This window comes from Apium graveolens, chromosome 3 (assembly GCF_009905375.1).
Source record: "Apium graveolens cultivar Ventura chromosome 3, ASM990537v1, whole genome shotgun sequence".
NCBI classification, from domain to species: Eukaryota; Viridiplantae; Streptophyta; class Magnoliopsida; order Apiales; family Apiaceae; genus Apium; species Apium graveolens.
The window spans coordinates 204861226-204885515 of NC_133649.1; the positions used below are offsets into that span (position 1 = coordinate 204861226).

General features: G+C 34.0%; 1 protein-coding gene and 1 non-coding gene across 2 annotated transcripts; one reads left to right on the forward strand and one right to left on the reverse strand.

Moving 5' to 3' along the window:
- Positions 1-244: 244 nt before the first annotated feature.
- Positions 245-5206, reverse strand: LOC141713043 (plastidial pyruvate kinase 4, chloroplastic). The gene is made up of 5 exons (XM_074516252.1): positions 5015-5206; positions 4482-4576; positions 2812-3245; positions 749-2389; positions 245-518 (listed from the first exon to the last, which is right to left on the reverse strand). The coding sequence occupies exons 2-5, from the start codon at positions 4539-4541 to the stop codon at positions 383-385; spliced, it is 2271 nt and encodes a 756-aa protein (XP_074372353.1). The 5' UTR covers positions 4542-4576; positions 5015-5206; the 3' UTR covers positions 245-382.
- Positions 5207-12854: 7648 nt separating this feature from the next.
- Positions 12855-12961, forward strand: LOC141716393 (small nucleolar RNA R71). The gene has a single exon (XR_012573105.1). It is a non-coding gene; the product is annotated as a small nucleolar RNA R71 (small nucleolar RNA).
- Positions 12962-24290: the final 11329 nt, after the last annotated feature.

Sequence of the window (24290 nt, forward strand, 5' to 3'; positions counted from 1 at the left end):
AATTCATTTTCTGTATAAAAGTTTAAATATTCTATTTTTATTTTGAAAAAGAATTATTTTTAGAAAAAAATTATCTTTTTCAACAATATGGAACTTACAGATGTCTTAAAAGGGTACAACTAGATTTTAAAAAACATACAATATGGAATGTTGGCACAAAACAAACAGAACTTAGGTTGGTTAATCTTTACCATGAAATGGATATCTTGGAACGAATTTTCTGATGTGCCCATAAGAAGTGATGTGTTAAATTTTGGTTGGTCTTTCAATAATAAATTTTGATGGACCTCTGCATTCACATCAATTCTACCAACAGAAACACTCCAAAATTATAAAAGTTAATACTTAATTTATGTCCATGAGCAAGACTAGATAAACCCATCTAGGAAAGGTGGCTGGATAACATTAGAGGTTTAACCTCAGGGCTAAGTTCTGTGGAACTAGTTCTTAAGATGGTATCTAAGGTAGAAACAGCTTCAACAATATGTTTGCCCTTGTTCAGCATGATGCAACTTGCCCTGCCAGGATAAAAAGAAGCTCAGTATAGCTTCCAACATTTCAGACATATAGCACAGGTAACAAGTGGAAAAAAACAAAGAACTTAAATATTGGAACCGTTAGGTGATAGACTGAGAATAGCAGGCTGCTGGTTAGTTTATTTATCTCCTACCACTTGTGGACCACAAAACTCTCCATAAATACGGAAATAGTGACAATTAGGTGCCAAAAGAAGCAACTAATTCATTACCTCCTTCCGCTAGCCGCATCAGTAATTTCAGCTCGAGTAGGTACACCAGACTTGGTTAGTGATTCAAGAACCTGTGTTGCCCATATTACTGGTACATGTGCAGCACTACATATGGACAGAATCTCATCTTGTATGTCCGCAAGCTTTTCCCAACCACACTCTACTGCAAGATCTCCTCTGGCAATCATAACCCCCAAAGGATTTGGTGATTTCATTGCCTCCAGAAGCATAAGGGGCAAATTCTTATATCCACCTTTTGTCTCAATTTTCAAAATAATCCCCAGGTTCCGAAGTTTTCGCTTTGCGATCTCTTGGCGAAGAAGAATAATATCCTTAACATCTCGAACAAAAGAGACTCCCACCATATCAGCATGTGTCGCAACAAAGTCAAGATCCATTAGATCCTTCGAAGTTAGGCCTTCAAAGTGAATATCACTTTCTGGGATGTTGATGGATTTCTCTGATCCAAGTTTTGTACCTCTTGGACCAGCATGAGTGATTGAAACTATAATTTCTGATATACTAGTTCCCTTAATAACTCCCCATATTTTTCCATCATCAAATGCAATAGGCTGTCCTGGTTTGACCGAATCAAAAAGGTAGCCAGAAGAACAAGTCACCCTAGGAGAACCAAAAGAGGAAGAAGAAATTTCACTTTCACTTGTGCTATCTCGTGATATGACGAGCAAATCACCAATTCGCAATCTGACAAACTGCTCTGCAGGGGGGACATCTCTAACAAATCCAACAGCATATCTTGTTTTCTTTCCCTTAATATACAATTCAGTCCCTGATTTAACATAAGCAGTGCTATTGCATTCAGCCATCAAGCCAACACCAGCGAAAACAGAGTATCTGTTGGAAACCCTTAGTATTCGCTTTTTACCTCTAGCATCAGAAAATGCCACATTATCACCAATTTCCAGCTTATTCAGAAATTCTTGACCATCAATGTACAAGACTGCATCAGGAGAAGCATGAGAAGGTGGTGGACCTCCTCCTTGGGGGGACAACCAGATTTGAGCAGGATACATGACATTTCCTGCAGCATTCTTCTTGGGAGATATTTTCATGATACATGGACCAGCCTTCAGTTTATCAGTTCTGAGCTTTGGTCCTGCCAAATCCATGATGATTCGACATGGCATCTCGAGCATTTGAGAGCTTCTTTTCACCCTTCTAATTATCTCATTCCATGTACACGGGTTACCATGTGCACAGTTGATACGAATTATTGTTGCCCCTTTCTGTAAAAGATCAGTAATTAATGTTTCGCTTTCTGCTGCTTCTTCGCCAACCGTTACCATGATATGAGAGGTTCTTTGCTCTCGAACTGGGCCTAAAAGCAACTTGGAGCTATTTAATCCCTTTTTTGCCATTCTATTTACTGTGAATTCTTTCTTCTCTTGTCCACTCGGGATTTTACTATTACTAATCTCACAAGAAGTCTTGCTAGCAATAGAATTGGATTTCAAGTTTTCTAACATCTGAATGCCAGCAGAAAGACTTGTAAGGACATGAGGATTTACTGTCTCTAGATTCAGAAGACCAAGAGAAGAGAGTTCTGCCTTTAGCTGCTCAATGTCAAGACTCTTTAATGCCACATAATGTATTAGGTTTGCTGCACTCACTAAATGGGTTCTGCAAATACAAGAAATATAGAGGTCAAGGAATATTAAGATCAGCACCAGACAGGTGTGTGACACTGTGACTGCAGTATCAAATCTGCCTACTACTCTGATACAAATTAAATAGTTAGTATACAGGCTTCATATTTAACTGATTCTAATGAAGAGAGAAGAGGGACCAAGAAGTATGAACTTTTAATAGTTTTTCGATCGCTAGGAAGAATATATTATAAAAATAACTTGCCCAATGGTGCAAGAACTTTGAGAATATTCCCAAGCAGTCCTTTTAAGCTTGTGAAAATGATAACCAACTTTAATTATTTGTAGTAAGTTGTTCTTGTTAATATATAATATGGTCTATCACCAGAGTATATAAACAGGAAAAAATTACATGCATTGCTGTTAATCTTAATTTTTTAAAACGAAAAGACAAACCTATGACACAGTTTAAGCCGAGAAGCATTCCACTGTTCCATTGCTAATATATGCAAGTGAACAGCCTTGAGCTTATCGAAAAGGTTGTCTTGGTTTCCCAAGTTTTCAGCTTTAAAATTCAAGTCTGCACCTGAATATAGTATAGAAGTAACAATTTCATCTCCTGCATCTCGAGAACTCTCACATATTTCAGTATCTGCAAGAACTTTAAAATTGGTGCAAGCTGTTGTACCACTTTCTTCTGGTTCACCATCATTGCCTGAAGTAGCACAAACAGTAATAGTTCGAGATAGATTTCCTTCCTGTGCCGCTAATAATTGAACAGATTTCTGTTTGCATATTGGCCTTTTAGCATCAAAACAGAATGGCAATTGTGCAAACTCCTTGCATAAGTTAAATGACGTAGAATTTGAGGAACCAAATGCTGCACTGGCCTGCATGATTGGAAGAAGATTCATTTATGTTCATCGTATAATATGACTATATAAGATTTGGCATTAAACAACTCAGCAGACCAGCTTAAACAAAAGATGCAGGCACCATTGACAAAGACATGCCACATTTCCTTTGGTAGGCAGTAGTCATTTAACCTTGTCAAACCAAACGGAGGAGAGTAAAATGTATGCAGACCTTGACTCAACTCAGCAAAAGTAAAGAGGCTATTCCCGCAAAGACTCACTAGTCATTTGTGTAATTCAGATTAAACCTTGTAATTTATAAACATGTTTTGCACAGTGAAATTTGCTACCATTTGTGGGGAGTATACCCAAAGAAAAAAAAAGTAACATCCTAACAGAGAGGCATTTAAGGGATGGATTAGGGGACATAAGCGCAATAGACTAAAAGCTTCTTTTTTGTTTGAGGAGCCGTTTAGCATTTCAGTGAACTTCTTTCCCGAATGTCATATCTTAATCAAATTCCCAGCACCACAAAGGTAAATACGCAAGTATAACCTGAGAATAAAGAAAAATTCAAATTCGAAGCATTTAACATGGGCTTGAAGCTTCACGGCGGCAGTTTGCAGATGTAATAAGTGATTGATCTTTACAATACAGATGACAAATATTTGCATATTACCTAGAAGTCATGTATACACTTCTACGTCTGTTTTTGTAACTGCTAAGTTCCAGCTCTTCAAATTCATTATATATAAGTAAAGGGCTTTTCTAGTGTGTACCCATGGGCACACTTTAAGCACTAAATTCTATGCACTTTTGATGAGTTATCTTATTTTAATTGGTGGAAATTTTTGTGCATATCATTATTAATGAGGCAAGCTCCAATAAGAAAATGCCACAGAAGAGTTTATTGTGTGCCCATGGGCAGACCAAAAAAACCGATAAGTAAAAGCCATTAAAAGGATCTTACAATTCTAACAATCCATGTGAGTCACCATATGAATCCCACTAAGCATGCACAATCGCACCAAAAACCAACAAACAAACAAAGGTGCCCAAGAGCTGGGACTGATTCGGGTAAGAGTACAAACCAAATCTCCTAAACCTGACTCCGGTACCATATTACCTTGCCAACTCCCCAAACTTAAAGTTATCATTAATTTAATTAATAGCAGAAAGAATAATTGCAAAATCCATCACAAAAGCATAGTAGGAGTAGTGAATAATGCATGCATTATATAATAAAGAATTAAAGGGGGGATGGAAAATTACATTTATCGATGTTGTAACACGATTAGTAGCAACAGAAACCGAATGTGAAGCTAACATCATCTAAAATCCAAACTTCGACGGAAAAATATATCAACCTGCCAAAACAACAAATTTTCTAAAATTCTCAAGACAATAACACTACTTGACACAAACCAAAACTAGAAGCTGACCAGTAGGAAACAATTAATAAAAAAAAACAAGTGCTTAAATATATAAACGAAAATTAAATTGGTGTTTCTTAAAACGAAAATTAAGAAACATGAAGTTTGATTAGATTAGCAATTGAAATATGAATATAAATTTTGAAACATAAACACAGAAAGTACATATATCTGGAAAAATGATGATTCGAAATTAATATGCAGTATGAGAGAAATACAAAGGATTTGAGAAGCTTATATATATATATATATATATATATATATTATAATAGTTGATAAAAATCATAAATAGATTTGAAATACAAACGTACACAGCTGGAAATATGATAAATTCATATATATGTGTGTACATGTAATTGGTTTAGGGTTTACCTGTGGAGGAATCTGTGGAGCTTAAATTGTCCGAAAAGTAGAAAACTCTGGATGGATGAAATGGGCGTTTCCGAGAGAGATGAGTCGAACCGGGAGTGTGGCTAACACGTGCTAGATTCTGGTCTATCATTGTATTTGTACCGGAATATAATATATTCTTCGGTACATAATTTAATGTCTTACTCCCTCATCCCCGGGTGGGTGTCAATGGATATTATTAATGTATATCATGATCCATTAAATTTTATCGGATTGAAATTTATATCGAATCTAAATATTATAAATTATTGGATAATCCTTTCCTAAGGTTTGATATCTATATTTTGGTTCGGATATGATTTTTAACTTGAATTTGACTCGGTAGACTATCCATTTTTAGGTTTGGTATTCATATTAGATTTATAAAATATCCATGTACTTATTATGACCAATTTTAATTATAAAAACTTTGCAATACAATTTTGAATATGAATTGTGTTACTTATGGTAAGTTTTTTTTTTGAAAACCACTTATGGTAAGTATTTAATATAAATTTGAAGTAAAATTTAAATTTTAACAGATTTATTTATAAAAATAATCTCATAAAATATATAATATAAAAATAACATATGTAACGAAATTAGTTCTTGAATAAATTTATCATAATATTTAGATGTAATACACTTATTATATAGATAATTTAATCTTTCATAATCATATTATTCAATTTGAATTATAAATTTATTTATTTATTTTATTAAAAAAAATTTAAGATCCCCGTGTGCAAAGTACGGGCTATAAACTAGTTTTAGTCGAATTTTTTATGACTCGATCCATACCCGAATCCGTGAGAATCTCGAATTTTTGGATCAGAGTTCCGATCCACTTATATTTTTATATTTTTTTCTTTTATTTATTTATTTATTTATAGAATATATCTTTTTTATCACTTCCCATAATATTTAAGTTCGAAAAATTATGATAAAATAAATTTATTCTTGTCAAGTCACATTAGAATTGACAGTCCTTGTTGATCATGTTAGCAGGCAGCAGCAAGATAAAAATGTGCATTAATGCACATGAGTGTAGTATCTCAAATGATCGGTGATATTCTATTATTTGTCAGCCTTTGTTTAACATCTAAAGAGAAATTATCATAAAAATATATGCAAGATGCATTTCCATTTTCTTCTCGTCCGTTCAATCTTATGTTATATAATATATGGTATATTTATTAAACATATTAAGTATTTTATGATATATATATATATATAACCGGATCAGATTATTAACGGATCCGATCGTATCAAATCAATATCCTATACTTATCAGATCGGATTTTATCCTGATCGGATTTATTTTTAAGTGATTCATATCCGCTCTGTTATCTTTTAGACCGGATTTCCGATCCATTGATAACCTTACCCCTATTGCCTCGGCACGCATTTTAAACCTACTTTTAAAAATATAGTTCTGTAAATAATTTTTAAATTTTTTTTAATAAAAATTTCTTGTCTAAAGTGTAATACAAAAAAAGATTCAAAAAAAATTATGAAAGTATACTTTATATTTACCTAAGGTGTGTGTCGGATATTAAAAAAAATTGTAAACAATTGAATGGAACACATGAAATACTAGTTTAAATCAGGTGCATCTAGACATGTTAATGAATCGGGTTTGGATCGGAACGATCTAAATCCATATCTATATTCATTTTTTTTCGGATTCAGATTGAATTAGTCCCAAATTTTGTATAGGTCGATTCAGATCTGGATCCGTTCGAATCACGTATTTCGCATCAGATATCCGGTCCATTATGTATATTTATTTTTTAACGTAACTTATTATGAACGCTATTAAAATTAACAATTCTGAAATATATTAAAATACAAGTAGAATAAAAATCTAATAATATCAAAATTACGAACTCTAAGATAATAGAAAAAATTAAAAAATTTACAAACAAAAATTCGTTCTTTGAAATAAGTAGACATCGACTAATTTTAATACATCAAGTATCATCTATAAATTTATAGAAAAAATCAAAATATGAGACTAATCATCAAAAACAAACCCCAAGTCCCCCACACTCAAATCAAATACTCCTAGTCTCGTATATATAGTTTGTATAAAAATCATTGAAGAAAGTAAAGTCACCGTATATAACTGAGAAAAACAAAAATAAAATAGAAAGGGAGGTCTGTGTAAACCGATGTACATTTTATGGACTAACTTTCAATACCATTTTACAACAAAATTTAGAATTAATACTTGCCCAATTTCTGTTTCAGGGGGACAAAAAAGTAACAATAGGCCTTGACTCGAGGACAAGACTTCTAAAATTATAAATAGTAAAAAAAATAATTTTATTATATATATATAACCAGATCAGTTTATTAAAGGATCAGATAAGCCTAAATCCATATCCGCTCCATTTATCATCGTATTTTTCTTATCGAATCAAATCCCGGATCGAATTTTAATAGGCCGATCCATATCCACAAAAATGGTCTCGGATCGGATTTTCGCTTTATTGACAGGCATATGTGTGACGCCCCCCAAATCTGGATCATAGATTTGGGGTTCACAACACAATATAATCTTGTATATAAAATTATATATATAATGACCCTAATTCCACGGATCGCAACAGGTTAAATTATAAAACAAGCCACAACTTTAACTTATATTACAACGTTCCAAATCCCAACTATTTAAACTTACAACTTATATCAAAATATTCTTTCAAACTTACAGCTTACAAGCTATTAATATCAATGTATTACAACTATAACAAAACATTCCTGGTAACACTTTTCAACACTCAACCTGGAATCCAAGCTCGTGCACTGGTCTGGGGATCCTCGATACCGACAGTTTCCTTCTTAACAGGAAAATAACACAAAACGGATCGCAAGGGTGAGCTAACTAGCTCAGCAAGTCATATAAAAAATGATTGAGGTTAAGCAATAATGTTAGGGCGAAAACACGCGCTAATATTCACGCAAGTATATGCATTCGCAAGTAGTATAAGATATAAATCAGATTCGTTCCCACAGAGACTAGTTTAGGTTAATTTCAATTTATGCACCTATGCAACAATGTATGGTTATCGCTCAATGCTAAGACAAATAACAAATTGGGTTTTGATTAAACTAAGAGATTATACTAAATAACATTAACTAAGAGAATTGAGGTTGAATTACTATATATGACAAATATGGGATTCTAACTTCATTACTACTTCATTCAATAGCCTTTTTGTTCTTAACCTTAGCATGTGATGGTGATGACACTAATCAGATAACACGAAACTAATAAACGCCAACTTTCGTTGCACGAGTACCATTCTACCAGACAACCACAAAAGAGATAGAAGCTGAATATGCACCAATTATATTGAGACCCTATATGTCTATAGAATTTGACAAAATAACGGTTTAAGCGCAAGTTATTCATAATGATTACATAGGGCAAGTAAAACGGTTAGAGTTATCCACTAATCATGCATACAATACATGAACCTATGCTAGTATGGCAAGCTCTAAATCTAAAGATTCACTGTCGATTCACAAGAGATTAACACGCTATCTTATATGTTAACTACGCACATAAGACGAATAAGCACAACAATTACTAGGATATCAATCAATCACCACACACCAAGATATCAAAACAAATTAATTATTGAAATCCATAAATAAATCCGCTAGAATCCCATGACAACGATTAGTTCATAATCGAACTCATCGTCACCATGGGTTCCAATGAAAGCATGGTATAAACAAGGTCTTAATAAACTGAATAATAATTAAAGTACGAATAAACGAGATCTAGGTTCAACAAGAACGAAAATGAGCATCCAAAGTTATAACTAATTCAAAGAATCACAAGTTGAAAACAAGATCTTCTTTTTCGGAGTTGTTTTGTGCTTCTAGGTCTTCTCCTTGATCTCCCAATCTTCCCGGATGATGAAAACCCCTTTTTTTAAGTACATATGCGCCCATATTGGACCTGGACCCTTAAAATCGTCAAATTCCATTCAAAGAAGGCTTTTTCTGCGAAATCAGCGAAGTCACCCGCGCATCAGCACGCGGCCGCCTCCAACAGCAAGCGGGCGCCTGCAGCCTATCTGGAAAAATTCTGATGAATCTTGTTTTGGCCATAACTTGAGTTCTACTCGTCAGAATTAGGCGATTCAACTGCCCACGCGAAACTAACAAGATTCTCTACAACTTGACAATGGCCTTGACGTCCAAATCTGATCAATTTTCATCATATTTCCTTTAAAAGCTCCTTTCTTCATTTAACTGATACCTTAAATGCAATAACACAAAAACACATCAAAATACCAACAACTTGAGTCCAAAACACCAATTTAATCTTGTAATAAAGCGTTTCAAGTGGATATAAAATTCACTTATCACACCCCCAAACTTGAATTGATGTTTGTCCTCAAGCATAAACAGACTCAAAACTACAAAACAAACCTAATGCATGAATGCAACTACGTGAATGCAACTAAATGATAATGCAATCGATCCCCTCAGAATAACTATAACCAAATGAATAAGCCAATGCCTATAAGAATGCAATGACTTAAAACAGAGTTCGAATAAATTCCACAAACCAACTCATAAACCAGAAACGTGCGTGTGTGGCATGTTTAACAGATAACTCTCGATACTAGATCAATACCCATACCTTATCTATCATCGAAACAATCAAAAGTTTATAAACATAATAGACAATAAACGCATTATGACTCACAACACCTCCTTTCTACTAGAGTTATACAAGGATTCACATTATTATTGAACACATAACAAAGATGCTTATATGACTGTGCAATGAATGAGGTCCCAAAAGACTTATGCAATAATACCCATGTAGCGAGCGTTAGGTTAGCGGATCCCAGACTATAAAATCCTTAGGTCACTAGGCACAAAGTCCCCTAGAACTTAATAACTCGAGTATTAAAGAGCTCACTCTTGATCAATTATGCATAAACACATACTTTTTTCTTTTTATCTTTTTTTATCTTTTTTTTTCTTTTTTTTCTTTTCTGAATGAGTGCGTTTCGATCCATTTCATTCAACCCTAGACTACTCATAAAAATATGAGTCAGTTACTAGCCATTCACGCCTAGCCTTACAACAACTAGCAATGAAATCCAAGTTTTTCTCCAGATAAAAAAATCATTGTTTTTACGTCATTACGAGAATATCATAAATTCTAAATATAACCAAGTGATTAAATCTCAACAACGAACAAGTATGATCATGATCTAGATCAAAAACAACCCTATAAGATTTTGTGAAAATATTTATTTCTGGCATGCAAATCAATTCATTAGGACTTAAATATCCCTCTATTCGTCATCACCACACTCAAATCAACATCAACTTGTCAAATATCATAGTTCATCTTAAGGGATCATGCTAAATATGCATGCAAATGTAACTATATGAAATCACATAAAAACAAAAAAATATGTCCTAAATGAACAATCATGCAAAAATATGAATGAACTACAACTAAACATGCAATATGAATCTATATGGACACACACACTACTAATCCTTACATTATCACCCCCAAACTTAAAATTTTCAATGTCCTCATTGAAGGTAATAATAAGGATTTTAGGCATACCTAGTTAGCGGGAGAGTCACCCTCGTCGGGTGGAGGATCAGGTGGCCAATCAACCTCGCCACTAGTGTCTCGGACAACAGTACCGAAAGCGTGTGTCAAATCTTCAGCAAAATATCGGTGGATGACATGCATGGCCTCCATACGCCTAGTCAATCTTCTATACTGTGCATCACCAACATCAGTCCTATCAACTACCTGTTGCACATGAGAAGAACCCTCTGTAGGCACGGGAATATCCGTCCATCCACTCTCTACATCATCAAAAATATATCCCAACCCCTTATCATGGGGTGCACCTAAGAATGAATAACTCAAGTGATCTGGCAGTCCGTTGAGCTCAAGTGTGGGAGCTTCTTCACTAGATGGTTCAACATGCTCCTGAAAAAAAATTTTGCTCTGCTAACCCAAGAGAATCGAATGGCATATCCAACTTCCTCTTCCACGGAGGTGCATTTAAAACCTGCAGTTGCTCTGCTCCTTCCTTGTCATCAATAATTGATTTCCCCATTAAGGATCTCTCTAAGGTCTCTGACTATGGCAATTGCTCAAGCTCTGAATTTACTACAGAGTCTACCCACTCTACTTTAAACACTCCTCTTTAGATGTGGGTAACTTTATTTCCTTGAACACATTAAAAGTGACCTTTTGATCGTAAACCTTCATCTTAAGCTCTCCTTTTTGTACATCAATCATAGTTCGGCCAGTAGCTAAGAATGGTCTCCCCAAGATAATGGAAATCTTCTTATCCTCCTCAAAGTCAAGAATTACAAAGTCAGCAGGGAAGAAGAGTTTATCCACCTTGACCAAGACATCATCCACTATACCTTGTGGATAAGCGATGGAACGGTCAGCTAGTTGCAATGACATGTATGTTGGTTTCGGATCAGGAAGAACAAGCTTCTTAAAGATAGATAAGGGCATCAGATTGATGCTAGGTCCTAAATCACATAAACACTTGTCGAACGACAAGTTTCCGATGGTGCAAGAAATAGTGAAGCTTCCAGGATCTTTAAGCTTCAGAGGCGACTTCTGTTGCAGCACAACACTGCATTCCTCTGTTAGAGCAATGGTCTCTAAGTCATCGAGCTTCACTTTCCGAGAGAGAATACCTTTCATAAACTTCGCATAGCTAGGCATCTGTTCAAGAGCTTCAACGAAAGGTATGTTGATATAAAGTTTCTTGAACACCTCCAAAAACTACTCAAACTGCTTATCCAGCTTTTTCTTCTACATCCTCTTAGGAAAAGGAGGTGGAGGATAGATTTGTTTATCCCCTGTATTACCCTCAGGAGGAGTGTGTTCCACAGTAGTCTTCCTTGATTCCACCTCTACTTCCTTCTGCACATCTTCTTCAGCCAAAACTTCAGATTCTGGAACTTGAGATTTAAAGGGCTTGCACCCTTCCCAGACCTTAATATAATTGCCTTAACCTGCTCTTCTGCTTCCCTCTTGCCTGGAACTTCTATATCACTAGAAGGCATTTCTGGTAGTCGATTCAATAAGGCGTTAACAATTTGTCCTATCTGGTTCTCCAGATTCTGGATAGAAATAGCCTGGCTTTGGCATATAAGAGCCTGGTTTTTGCACATAAGCCTCAACTCCTCCAATTCAGATTTTTTATTCAAAGATAGACCTACATCATGAGTTTGTTGTTAAAGTTGGAGTTGTTGTCTTGGTGCAAATTGTTGCTTAAAACCAAGAGGGTTGAATTGTTTTGCTCCAAAATGTTGGAACGACTGTTGCATCGCATTCTGATTGTTGCTCCATCTGAAGTTAAGATGATTCTAGTTGTCATGTTGATAAGTATCAGGAACTGGTTGCTGCGATCTCTGAAAGTTGCTCACAAACTGACCTGATTCACTAGATATAGCGCATTGCTCCGTCGCATGCGAACATGTACATATCTCACAAACACTGGTTATCTAATTAACACCCAAGTTAGCCAAAAAATCGATCTTCATAGATAATTTCTTTAGTTGAGCAGTGATAGACATAGTTGTATCCACCTCAAGAACTCCTGCTACCTTGCTCTGTGGCAATCTCTGGGCTGGATACTGATATTCATTAGCAGCCATCAGTTCAATTAGATCATAAGCTTCCTAATAGCTCTTTGCCCATAATACTCCGCCTGATGCTACATCGAGCATGGGTCTGGACTGTGCTCCCAATCCATTGTAAAAATAATTGATGATCATCCAATCAGGCATTCCATGATGAGGACACTTCCTAAGCATCTCTTTGTAGCGCTCCCAAGCTTCACACAAAGATTCTCCCATTTGTTGCGCAAATTGAGTAATAGCGTTTCTGAATACAGCTGTCTTCGCCATAGGGAAGAATTTAGTGAGAAACTTTTAAGCAAGATCTTCCCAAGTAGCAATCGAACCAGCTGGTAGAAAGTGTAACCAGCTCTTAGCCTTTTCCCTCAGAGAGAATGGGAAAAGTCTCAGCTTAATAGCATCTTCAGAAACACCATTGAACCTGAAGGTGTCGCAGATCTTTATGAAATCCCTAATGTGCGTATTGGGTTCTTCCATTGGAGAACCCCCAAATTGGACTGAATTCTGTACCCATTGAATTATGCCAGGCTTTATCTCAAAGGTATTAGTTGTGATAGTTGGCCTGATAATGCTAGATTGAATGTCATTGATCTTGGGTTAAGAAAAATCCATCAAGGCTCTCGTTCGTGCTGCTGGATCTCCCATTGTAATGAGTACCTGAAACACAACAAATAATCGTGAAAGTAAAAGAATCCGAGTCAGTGAACTTTAACGACCACTGATGACAAGCACATAAACTAAAAATTAACACTGAGTCCCCGGCAACGGTGCCAAAAACTTGTTAGGGTGAAAACACGCGCTAATATTCATGCAAGTATACGCGTTCGCAAGTAATTTAAGATATAAATCAGATTCGTTCCCGCAGAGGCTGGTTTAGGTTAAGTTCAATTTATGCACCTATGCAACAATGTATGGTTATCTCTCAATGCTAAGACAAATAACAAATTAGGTTTTGATTAAACTAAGAGATTATACTAAATAACATTAACTAAGAGAATTGAGGTCAAATTACTATATATGACAAACATGGGATTCTAACTTCATTACTACTTCATTCAATAGCCTTTTCGTTCTTAACTTTAGCATGTGATGGTGATGACACTAATCAGATAACACGAAACTGATAAATGCCAACTTTCGTTGCGCGAGTACCATTCTACCAGACATCCATAAAAGAGATAGAAGCTGAATAGGCACCAATTATATTGAGACCCTATATGTCTATAAAATTTGACACAATAACGGTTTAAGCACAATTTATCCATAATGATTACATAGGGCAAGTAAAATGGTTAGAGTTACCCACTAATCATGCATACAATACATGAACCTATGCTAGCATGGCAAGTTCTAAATCTCAAGATTCACTATCGCTTCACAAGAGATTAACACGATATCTTATATGTTAGCTACGCACATAACACGAATAAGCACAACCAATACTAGGATATCAATCAATCACCACACACCAAGATATCGAAACAAATTAATTATTGAAATCCATAAATAAATCTGCTAGAATCCCATAACAACGATTAGTTCAAAATCGAACTCATCGTCACCATGGGTTCCAATGAAAGTATGGTATAAACAAGGTCTTAATAAACTGAATAATAATTAAAGTACGAATAAACGAGATCTAGGTTCAACAAGAACGAAAACGAGCATCCAAAGTTATAACTAATTCAAAGAATCATAAATTGAAAATGAGATCTTCTTTTTCAGAGTTGTTTTGTACTTCTAGGTCTTCTCCTTGATCTCCCAATCTTTCTGGATGATGAAAACCTCTTTTTTTAAGTATACATACGCCCATATTGGACTTAGACCCTTAAAATCGTCAAATTCCACTCAAAAAAGGCTTTTTCAGCGAAATCAGCGAAGTCAGTCGTGCATCAGCACGCGGCCGCCTCCACCAGCAGGTGGGCGCCTCCACCAGCAGGCGGGCGCCTGCAGCCTGTCTGGAAAAATTCTGATGAATCTTGTTTTGGCCATAACCTGAGTTCTATCTCGTCAGAATTAGGCGATTCAACTGCCCACGCGAAGCTAACGAGATTCTATACAACTTGACAATGGCCTTGGCTTCCAAATCTGATCACTTTTCATCATATTTCCTTTAAAAGCTCCTTTCTTCATTTAACAGATACCTGAAATGCAATAACACAAAAACACATCAAAATACCAACAACTTGAGTCCAAAACACCAATTTAAGCTTGTAATAAAGCGTTTCAAGTGGATATAAAATCCACTTATCAAATAATCAAATGAAATGGACTAGAGAAATCAAGTTGTTGGTTAAGTAATTATTAGAAAAGGATATTCACGTTTGATTTTAAAAACTAATGTTACGCTGCTAATCAGTCACACACTATATAACCACTGGGAAATTATGCTTGTATTATATCATAAATAAAGATAAATTATGTGATTTATTATGTCATTTATGTGTAATTAGCTATAAAACCCTAATTGCTACGTGTTACGTGTATTCCGTATTGTCAGGATATTTTCCGGGTAATTATCGGATATTTTATTTTGTAATAAAAGCCTTCATATCAAAAGTTATACTACCCGAACTATGTTTTAATAGATGATATTTCAAATAAAATAATTGACCTTATTTTTCTTAAAACGGCTTGTACCATCGCGATATTCTGAATATCTAGGTATTTTATAAATTTTCTCGTTTCAAGAAAAATAACTTTTCCAGGCCCCATTGGGTGTTAAGAACCCTACAAAAATCATATTTTTATTTTTATAAAATCATAGGACTTTCATTTATAACATTTCTTTGTATTTTTGAATTATTCACAATTTTTGGGGATTTTTGGCATATATACTATATATATAAAATATTTAAAAATTAATAATAAATACTCAAAAATTATAAAATTAGGGACCAATTAATTTTAAAAGATGTTTAATTAGGGCCTTAATTTTAATTAGGAGTATTATTTTACCTACTATAAATAGCCTAATTTTTATTTAATTATTTATAATTAATAATTAAAAATCAGAAAAATTATAAAAATTCTCTGAAATTCGGGTCGGATATTTGGGTTCGGGTTGCACAATCAAACGTTGATTTTGATTTGATTTCTACACCAAATCGAGTGATTCGAGTGCTCAAATCAAAAGTTTTGATCTATTTTTTCTATTTTTGCTATCAATTTCATGTTTTAATTCGTTATTTTTGATTTATAGGGTTTATGTTCGATTTGGGTCTTTTTGATTCTAGGGTTATTAGGATGATTTAATGATTGGTATATCTTCATATGATGATTTGTGATCGATTCATGGTAGTTAATTAAACAAACGATTCTTGAATAAGTATATTCGATTATTAGGGTTTATGTAACACCCCCAAATCCGGGGTCGGGGATCCGGGTCGTCACGGTCTTTCTTTCCACAATATCACTTAACTTAATTAATAATAAATAACCTCATATTGTGACCCCACACTAACACACACCACAACACGTTATAGTCTCAGAGATGAAATTAAAATAAGTACAAGTCCTTGAATCCACAATTTAAAAGTTATTACAACCCAAAATGATTACTTGATAAGTTTACAGTTAATTGCCATTATCTGCCACAAGTTATAATTATACATAATTGATTCCCAAAAGTAGAATGCCTGATCTACAAATAGATCTACCTCTGCAGCTATAGCATCTACGATATCAACGGGAAGACGCGAGACGCTTCCCACGCGCTTGTGCTGGGTCTGCTTGAGTCTGACCATCTTTCCTAACTGTTGTTGTGTGATGAAGAAATGAAGCAAGAGTGAGCATTACAGCTCGCAAGATATTATATAGTGTAAACAATAATGCAAGTATCTAAATGGATAACTTACTAGAACCCCTTATCAAGTGTAAGGTAATTACTTACTGGATATAAGCTTAAAGGAAGATGAAGTTACCAATTACTTCACTATACTTATACCATTTTAGAAAACTACTTGAACTACCACTGTTCAAAGTATAATAAGTTTTCGAAGTTCATCCCATAGATGAGACCACAAGTTAAGACTTAAATAGATTCAATCTTTGAAATATTATTGAATGAAATGAAGTTACGAGATACTTTATTTAGTCCCGATATATATATCCACATATATTTCTCTTATACATTTCCTGGAAACCTCTGTCATGTAAAGTATGAACAGAGTTTGTAATATCCAATGAATTTTGGAAAGAAAAGAATTTTGGCATAAACCCGATATCTTGCTGATCAGGCAAAGATACCAATAAGTAACCTTTTCTACTAGTAGATGGATGAATCCCCCACCGGTCATCACCCTGGCCTCATTAGGACCTTGTGCTGGACCGCCACCCGGCCACTTACGCGTTGATGGACTGCCACCCAGCCACTTACACTTTGATAGACCGTACCCCGGCCTGTCGCTTATGCCGACTCAATTAGATGGACTTACTTCCCGAACGTTGGGTAAGTAATCAATTCATTTATCAAAACAACAACCTTGTTGCGAATATAAAATACACCACAAAGCCGGATCCCTCAGGTTTTGAGCGATTATTTAAATCCCCTTCGAAAGGAAGATCTTAAATATAAAAATGAGTTTTGGGATCCGCCCTAACTTTTAAAATCATTTTGAAGACTCGAAAATATTTTTAAGAATGTTTGGACTACTCCTGATTTATTAAAATAAATCAGTCCCAATATATTAGAAAATATCTGAATATTATTATTTAAGTAATATTCCCATAAAGAATAATCTTTATAAAAATAATAGAAGTAGAAGTTTTAAACTCATACTTGAAATGAATATTAAATAACCAAAGATATACTTATACGAAAGTACTATCTTTATTTCAATAATAAAAAATAAGTTTGATTATCGAAATATTATTCTTTAATAAAATAAAGAATATTATTTAGTAAATAATCGGAGTCATAAGTCCTCGAATGAATATTCAAAATAATATTCATTAAATAGAATAAACAGAGTCATAAGGCCTCGAATGAATATTCAAAGTATTATTCATTAAATAAAAATAAAGTTATCGAATAAACCTTATTCGATTAATAGTTTTGAAAACTATATATATATATAATATATAATATACTCGGGAACATCGACTCCCGGTTTTAGAAAATATTCGCCTTTGGGTCCCTATACTAAGGGTATACGCAATTACTGCTTATCTCTAGCATAGGTATTATGCAACTATAAGCATCGGAATCAACAGATAGATATCAAGATTATGAAACAGACATGCATATATCCCATATCAGCATGCTTCAATATATCGCAAGATTTGCTAATTAACCATCATGCATCTATCACAAGATAATGCATATACATATATACATCACAACAACAGTATAACGGGTAGAAAACTTGCCTGAGCGACTGGGGGTGATAAAAGGCTTGGGACGAGTCTGGTAACCTATAAACAACATATAAGTTGGAATTAAACCAAAGTCGCTTATGAATCTATACTTTAACCAATTAAACCCTAACGTTCACTTTTGCGCTTAACGATTCACTTAAGTCGCTCGAGTACCCTCGGCTCCACCATTTTTAATAAATTAACCATTAAGGGTTTTAAGGCGATTCTTTCGCGAGTACCCTACCAACTGCCTAATCCACTTTACATAATTGTTTCATAATCCAATTAGTCATTTAAGGGCCTTAACCAAGGTTTCAAAGTAAGGCGAGGGGTAAGGGTTCGGTCACGAAACGCCGTTACTTAAAACGGTCGTTTCTCCTAAACCGTACGTCGGATTCAAACGAACCACATATCAAAACGAAGCTCGTAACATGAACTATCTAATCATGGCAATGGTCAAAACCTAACAGTGAGTTCTCGGATCCTGATGTTAAGAACAAAAACAGTCTAAAGTAAATCGGGCATTACGACGACTATGTTTACCCGATTACCAAATTTTAAACCATTCCAATCAATTCACAATTCAACCCACAATCACCACTACAACCAAACTTCATCCATTCTTTACTACAACAGCCCCAACAACTCAATATTTCCAATTTATACTACTTCTCAATCATGAACTAAGAGCTTACTTAAGTTCATTAACTAATCATCAAGATTTACAACTCCAAAAACATTACAAAACCAACCAATCTCTAAATATTCAATAATCATGCCTCTCATGAACTATGCTACTCATAATAAGCTCTTAACATTCAATAATTATGCTAGGTTAAGAGATTATACCTTTCTTGTGAGTAGGAGTAAGTAATGAGCTTGAAACAACCTTGGAAAATCCTTACTAAAGCTTTATCTAAACAAAAACACAAGATCAAAATTTTAAGTTCTTGAAAAACACTATTCACTCTCTTCTTCCATGAATTTTAGGAAGAGATTGTGAAGTAATTTGAAGCTCAGACTTATAGGATATCTATATCTATGTACAAGGAACCTTAGATAATTACCTCACTAATTAACAAAGCTTGGAACTTGGATTTGAGTTTTTTCTTCCTTTGAAATGGACAAAGGCCGGGAGCTTCTTGTTGGAAATGAAGGTCAACTTTGTGTTTTTGTGTTATGAATTATTTTGTTGGTTGTTTTGCCTTTTGTTTTGCTAAATTACCTTTTAACCATGGTAAATTTTGTGTGGTTTATAATCAACCAACACTTCCTTCCCTTTGGTCATGCTTATGTCATTTTCCTATGTCATCTTCCCACACTTGTCCTCTTCTTGTTGGTGTGATGACATCATCATCATTAACCTCTTTGATTAACTCCTAATTACTTGGCTAATGACCGCTGATCTGCTATACGGTTCGCTTAACTTTCGTTCTCGTTTATCGTTTGAGGGATCATACCCGGGATCTTATTACTTGGGTTCCCTTAACCTTTCTCAATACATTATGTTCCTTTTATGATCCTCTCTTATAATCCTTGAATTTAAATCCTTTTTATCCTGTTACCTTATACTCAATTCTTTCGGTATCTGGTGGATTTTCGGGAAAAATCAAAGTGTTCGAATTTGGATTCTGACGATCTTTACATACACTTATATACCATATAGAGTACTAATAAGATCTCAGAATAACAATAAAAGAACCTCTACAAGTGTGGTAGGAAAAGTTTTCTTATTCAGCATAATCAGCAAAAACACTATTCATAAGGGTTACAAAAAGTTAAAAATTTTGGGGTTATTACAGTTTATGTCGATTTTTGAATTATACGTTTCTGAGTTTGATGAATATTTGGTTCCTGAGATGTTAGGGGTTTGATTGTATAGTTCATAAGCTTTGATTTGAACTATAGAACTTGAAGTTTCATGTGCAGAATCGTTAGATTGATGTTTGGCCGGAGTTTTGATCGATTTCGCCGGAGATGGAGATTACGGGATGTTTGTGGTTCATTTTGGCCGGAGATAGGTTGATGTAGGTGATTAGAATTAAAACCCTATGAAAAATACACCAAACGGTGTTGTTCTTGGCCTGAATCAAGCCTGCCGGAATCTGCTCTGCTGGCCGGATTCTGGGCAAAATCCGGCATGTTTTTCACGACCCGGATTTTGACCCGTTTGACCCAACTAGTTGACCCGTGTTTAACCCGTTTTTGTGAGATAATCTGTTCTGACAAATGTTTCTGAAAATTATTTTTACTTCTTATTTCTTTATTTATAAATCAGTTTTTATTTATTTTATAAATAAATAAATAAATAAATTTATATTATAAATAATTCTGAAATATTTTCTAAAACGAGAATTACTTATTTCTTTTATTATTTATTATTTATTTATTTATTATTTAAAAATGATTAATTATTTTGATAATTAATCAAATAATTTTCAATAAATCATAATAAATTCATTTTAATTTCAAAAATTATGGAAAAATCATTTCATAATTCTGATTTTTCCCAAATAATTATTTAAAAATATTTTTAGGGTTCAATAATTAGGAATAATTATTTATATTGAATAATAAATTGATTTATTCTTATTTATTAAATAATAATTGAATCATTTATCCGATTTAGGCAAAACGAAAGCCCTTCAATTGAGAAAATGATTTGTTTTCATTAAAAATAGTTTAAACTCCTAATTTCTTTTAGAAACGAGTCGACTTTCGATATTTATTTACTTATAAGCCTTATTACGCATAAAGACGAGTCCAATAAATCCCGAAAAATAGGAAACGAGCTAGATATTGTTCAGTTAAGCGAATAACGAGTCGATTTCGATTCTAAAAATTATTTCTAACCTAGAATGACTATGTGACTTATGTGCTATGTAAATTATGTGGTTAATCGAGTCTTAATTACTAATAATTATTATAAGAGTCCATAATACGTGGATGGGTAAACGATATGGGATATGTGAAGTTGGTTTGAGATGCGATTGAGATGCGAGATGACTAAATAAGTCTATTTCTTTGATTGAAGCGAAGCCAACAAGGCAGATCGAGCCGGTGATAGAGGAAGGTGATATACTCAGAGTAGATCGCGTGAAATACAAGTTCCCTATTCTAAATTCAGAATAGTGAAATACTTCAGATTCTTATCGCAAGTGCACACTTATAATTCCTGTTCACGAACACTGGCACTCAATTATTAATTCTTTGTTCATATTTCGTTTGATTTCTGATTTTTCCTAACTCGTTGAATCCTCTATTCATATTCGAATAGTTATATATATACATATCTCGATATATTCTGATGTTAGGATATATCAAAGCATACCGATTATTCTGGTTGCTCACCGATGGACTGGATGGCGACGATTAGGGTCAGGTATACACTTGATCCTAAGGACCGGCAATTAACCGGATCCTTGTGTTGGGCCGTAGAGCCTGGGTACCCGAATGGATATGTACATTGAGGTATGGATCTGCACTATATCGTGGCTGATCAGCAGGATATAGGTGTGAACTTGTGTCCAGTTTAGTTCATTTGATATTCGCCGATAGTGGCCTTCGTTCTTTTCTCGCAAGGTTATATCTTTGCAGATGTAACCAAATTACCGGTTCATTTAGTTTATTATAACACTACTTATATATTGAGGACTTGTTGAGCAACTTATGGCTCACCCCCTTTTTGTTGTTATTCATCTTATTATTTTCAGTTAAGAAGGAAAATGAAATCTATCAGGACTCGAGTGGTAAAGAAATGAGTCAAGCTGTGAGACCCTCTCATACCAAAGGTGTTGATCCCGATCCAGGAAGAAAGCTTTGAGTTGCCTGAGCAGGTGTAGTGTAGATAGTTAATGATTGTGTTTGAATAAAGAAAAGATGTAGTTAAAACTTGTTAGACAATGGCTTGTAATAAATAGAGTTTTGTGTGAGATTTTAAATTGGATTATAATAAAAGTAGAATATGGTTCTTGTTTTCATACTTCAACCTAAAAAGATCCTGGATAGTGATAAAGGGGTTAGATATTTATATCTGATTAATTATTATACAGGTTGTACAGATTTGGTGATTAGCTAGTAATCCCAGACTTATACCCCGGGTTTGGAGGGCGTTACACATTAACCCCAAAAAAGGCACACACCCCTGCTCTCTATACTAAATCCAAGGCACACATTGGCCTAATATGACCACCAATCTGAGCTGATCACGAATCTGGTCCACTTCAGAAAACCATCTAATTCTATATCAAATCAATATAATAAATAATGTAATTCAATAAAATAGGATCATAATCAAAATTTATAAAACATTTATCTGAAGGCATAAATAAATTCATGAGTATCACAAGGGTTTATCAAAGTATGTATGAAGAATGGCTCCAAATCTGTAGAAGAATCAGATAATAGATGAAAAATAGTTTAATGGTTGTACAAGGTTTGGTTCTTTGAGGTTACAATATATTGTTGAATGTATGAGTTATCGTATGCTAGGAAATTCTATTTCAGTGTTTGGTTTCTGGTGTGAATGTATTTGTGGAGTAGTATCGTATTTATGTGGGTTAATATCTTGGAATTCAACAATCAATGGTTTTGCAATAGATATGGTTTATAGTTCAAATATCAAATGATTTGGTCAGGGTTCAGGATTAAGTAATTTAACTAACACATGCTATCTATGATATATCTCAAGTATATTCAAAGTACTTGCAATATAACACGAGAACGGTTCAGGGTACTTGCCTTATCTCACTGATCTCCAACTTTGCTTGCACTCATCTAACGGTTCTACTCAACAACCACTTGATTTCCTAGTCTACACCTCGCCTCCTCTGCTAGACATAATGATTATCTATCCATACTCAATCTCATATCTAATTAATCGTCACACACTCGACACAAGCTTCCATCTACCATTCGTTTCACCCAAATCCGACTTACGGATTGAAAGATATGATTATAAACAGTCACACACTACTGACATAAACATATAACACATCAATTAGATAGCACATAACACATATCAGATAAGGTATTCGATAAAAATAATTTTTCAAAAAAGGTTCGGGGTTATAATGATTTTTCTGGCATTTAATATTAATTTTTAAATATTTTTCAGAATTAAAACGGGTAAAATGATCATTTTATAAATAAATAATGAAGTTTGAATACCCAAAGTTAGCTTTAAATCATTTATAAATAATTATTGAGCATTAAACATAATATAGAAAATATTTTATGTCTCGAAACTATTTTCCGGAATTTTTATATCAAAAAGAATACTTAAATCCAATTAAATATTCAATTAAAATTAATTAATAAATAATTAAATTAAATAATCAAATAATATTTAAATTAATTGACCAATTAAATAATTAATTACTAATTAAAATTAATTAATTAATTAATTCAGGTTTATTTTTGAATTTATAATTAATTAAAAAGTACTTTTAAAATTAAAATAAATAAATTAACAATTTGTAAAAGATTTTAAAAAGACAGTATTAAAAATGAAAATTTTGGAAACTACCGGGACCTAACTTTATTGTTTTCAAAAGTAGAGGGACCAAACTACAATTTTGCAGCCACTCGCCGGAAAACCCTTGGGCTTCGCCGAAGGTGGAGATTCCGGCCACCTCATGCCACCAAACTTTCCAGAAATGGTCTACTAACTATCAGGAACTTATTCATGCAATAAAAGTCAACAAATAATCAAAGATTTGGCCGGAAAATGCTCAAGAAACTCGTCGTCGCCGACTAGTTCTTCATTTCCCGATTTGATCGATCCAAGAATCCTCCCATGGATTCAACATGATTCGACTCCTAGAATCATTCTAAAGACGATAGTATCAACCAATTTCATCAATAACCCCTAGGGAAGAAACCCCCAAATATCAATTGAAAATATTGAAGAACACTAAAACCCCTAATTTCATAATCCGAGAATCAAATACCAATTTGGACATGTTAGGGAACTCAAAATCAATCATATGACATACAAAAATGACCAGAATTCAAAGATCTACAATATTCAATCATCAAATCATATTAGACACTTCTAGATTTAAAAAACCTATTTAATCCCAATTAATTCGAATTTAATAAAAAAATAGAAAATCACCTGAAATTTCTGCAGTAATATAGATGATGAAACTTGATTCTACTTGTCAAGAGTTTCGTTTCAACTACTTATACGCCAAAATCGGAGTTCGTTAACACTTCGAATCCT

Bases quoted from the DNA above. Each gene is read 5' to 3' on its own strand.
- LOC141713043 (XM_074516252.1), bottom strand. From the start codon at position 4,541: ATGATGTTAGCTTCACATTCGGTTTCTGTTGCTACTAATCGTGTTACA. The intron at 3,246-4,481 runs GTAATTTTCCAT...CCAATCATGCAG, and splicing joins GTGTTACAACATCGATAAAT to GCCAGTGCAGCATTTGGTTC. The intron at 2,390-2,811 runs GTTTGTCTTTTC...TTGTATTTGCAG, and splicing joins CGGCTTAAACTGTGTCATAG to AACCCATTTAGTGAGTGCAG.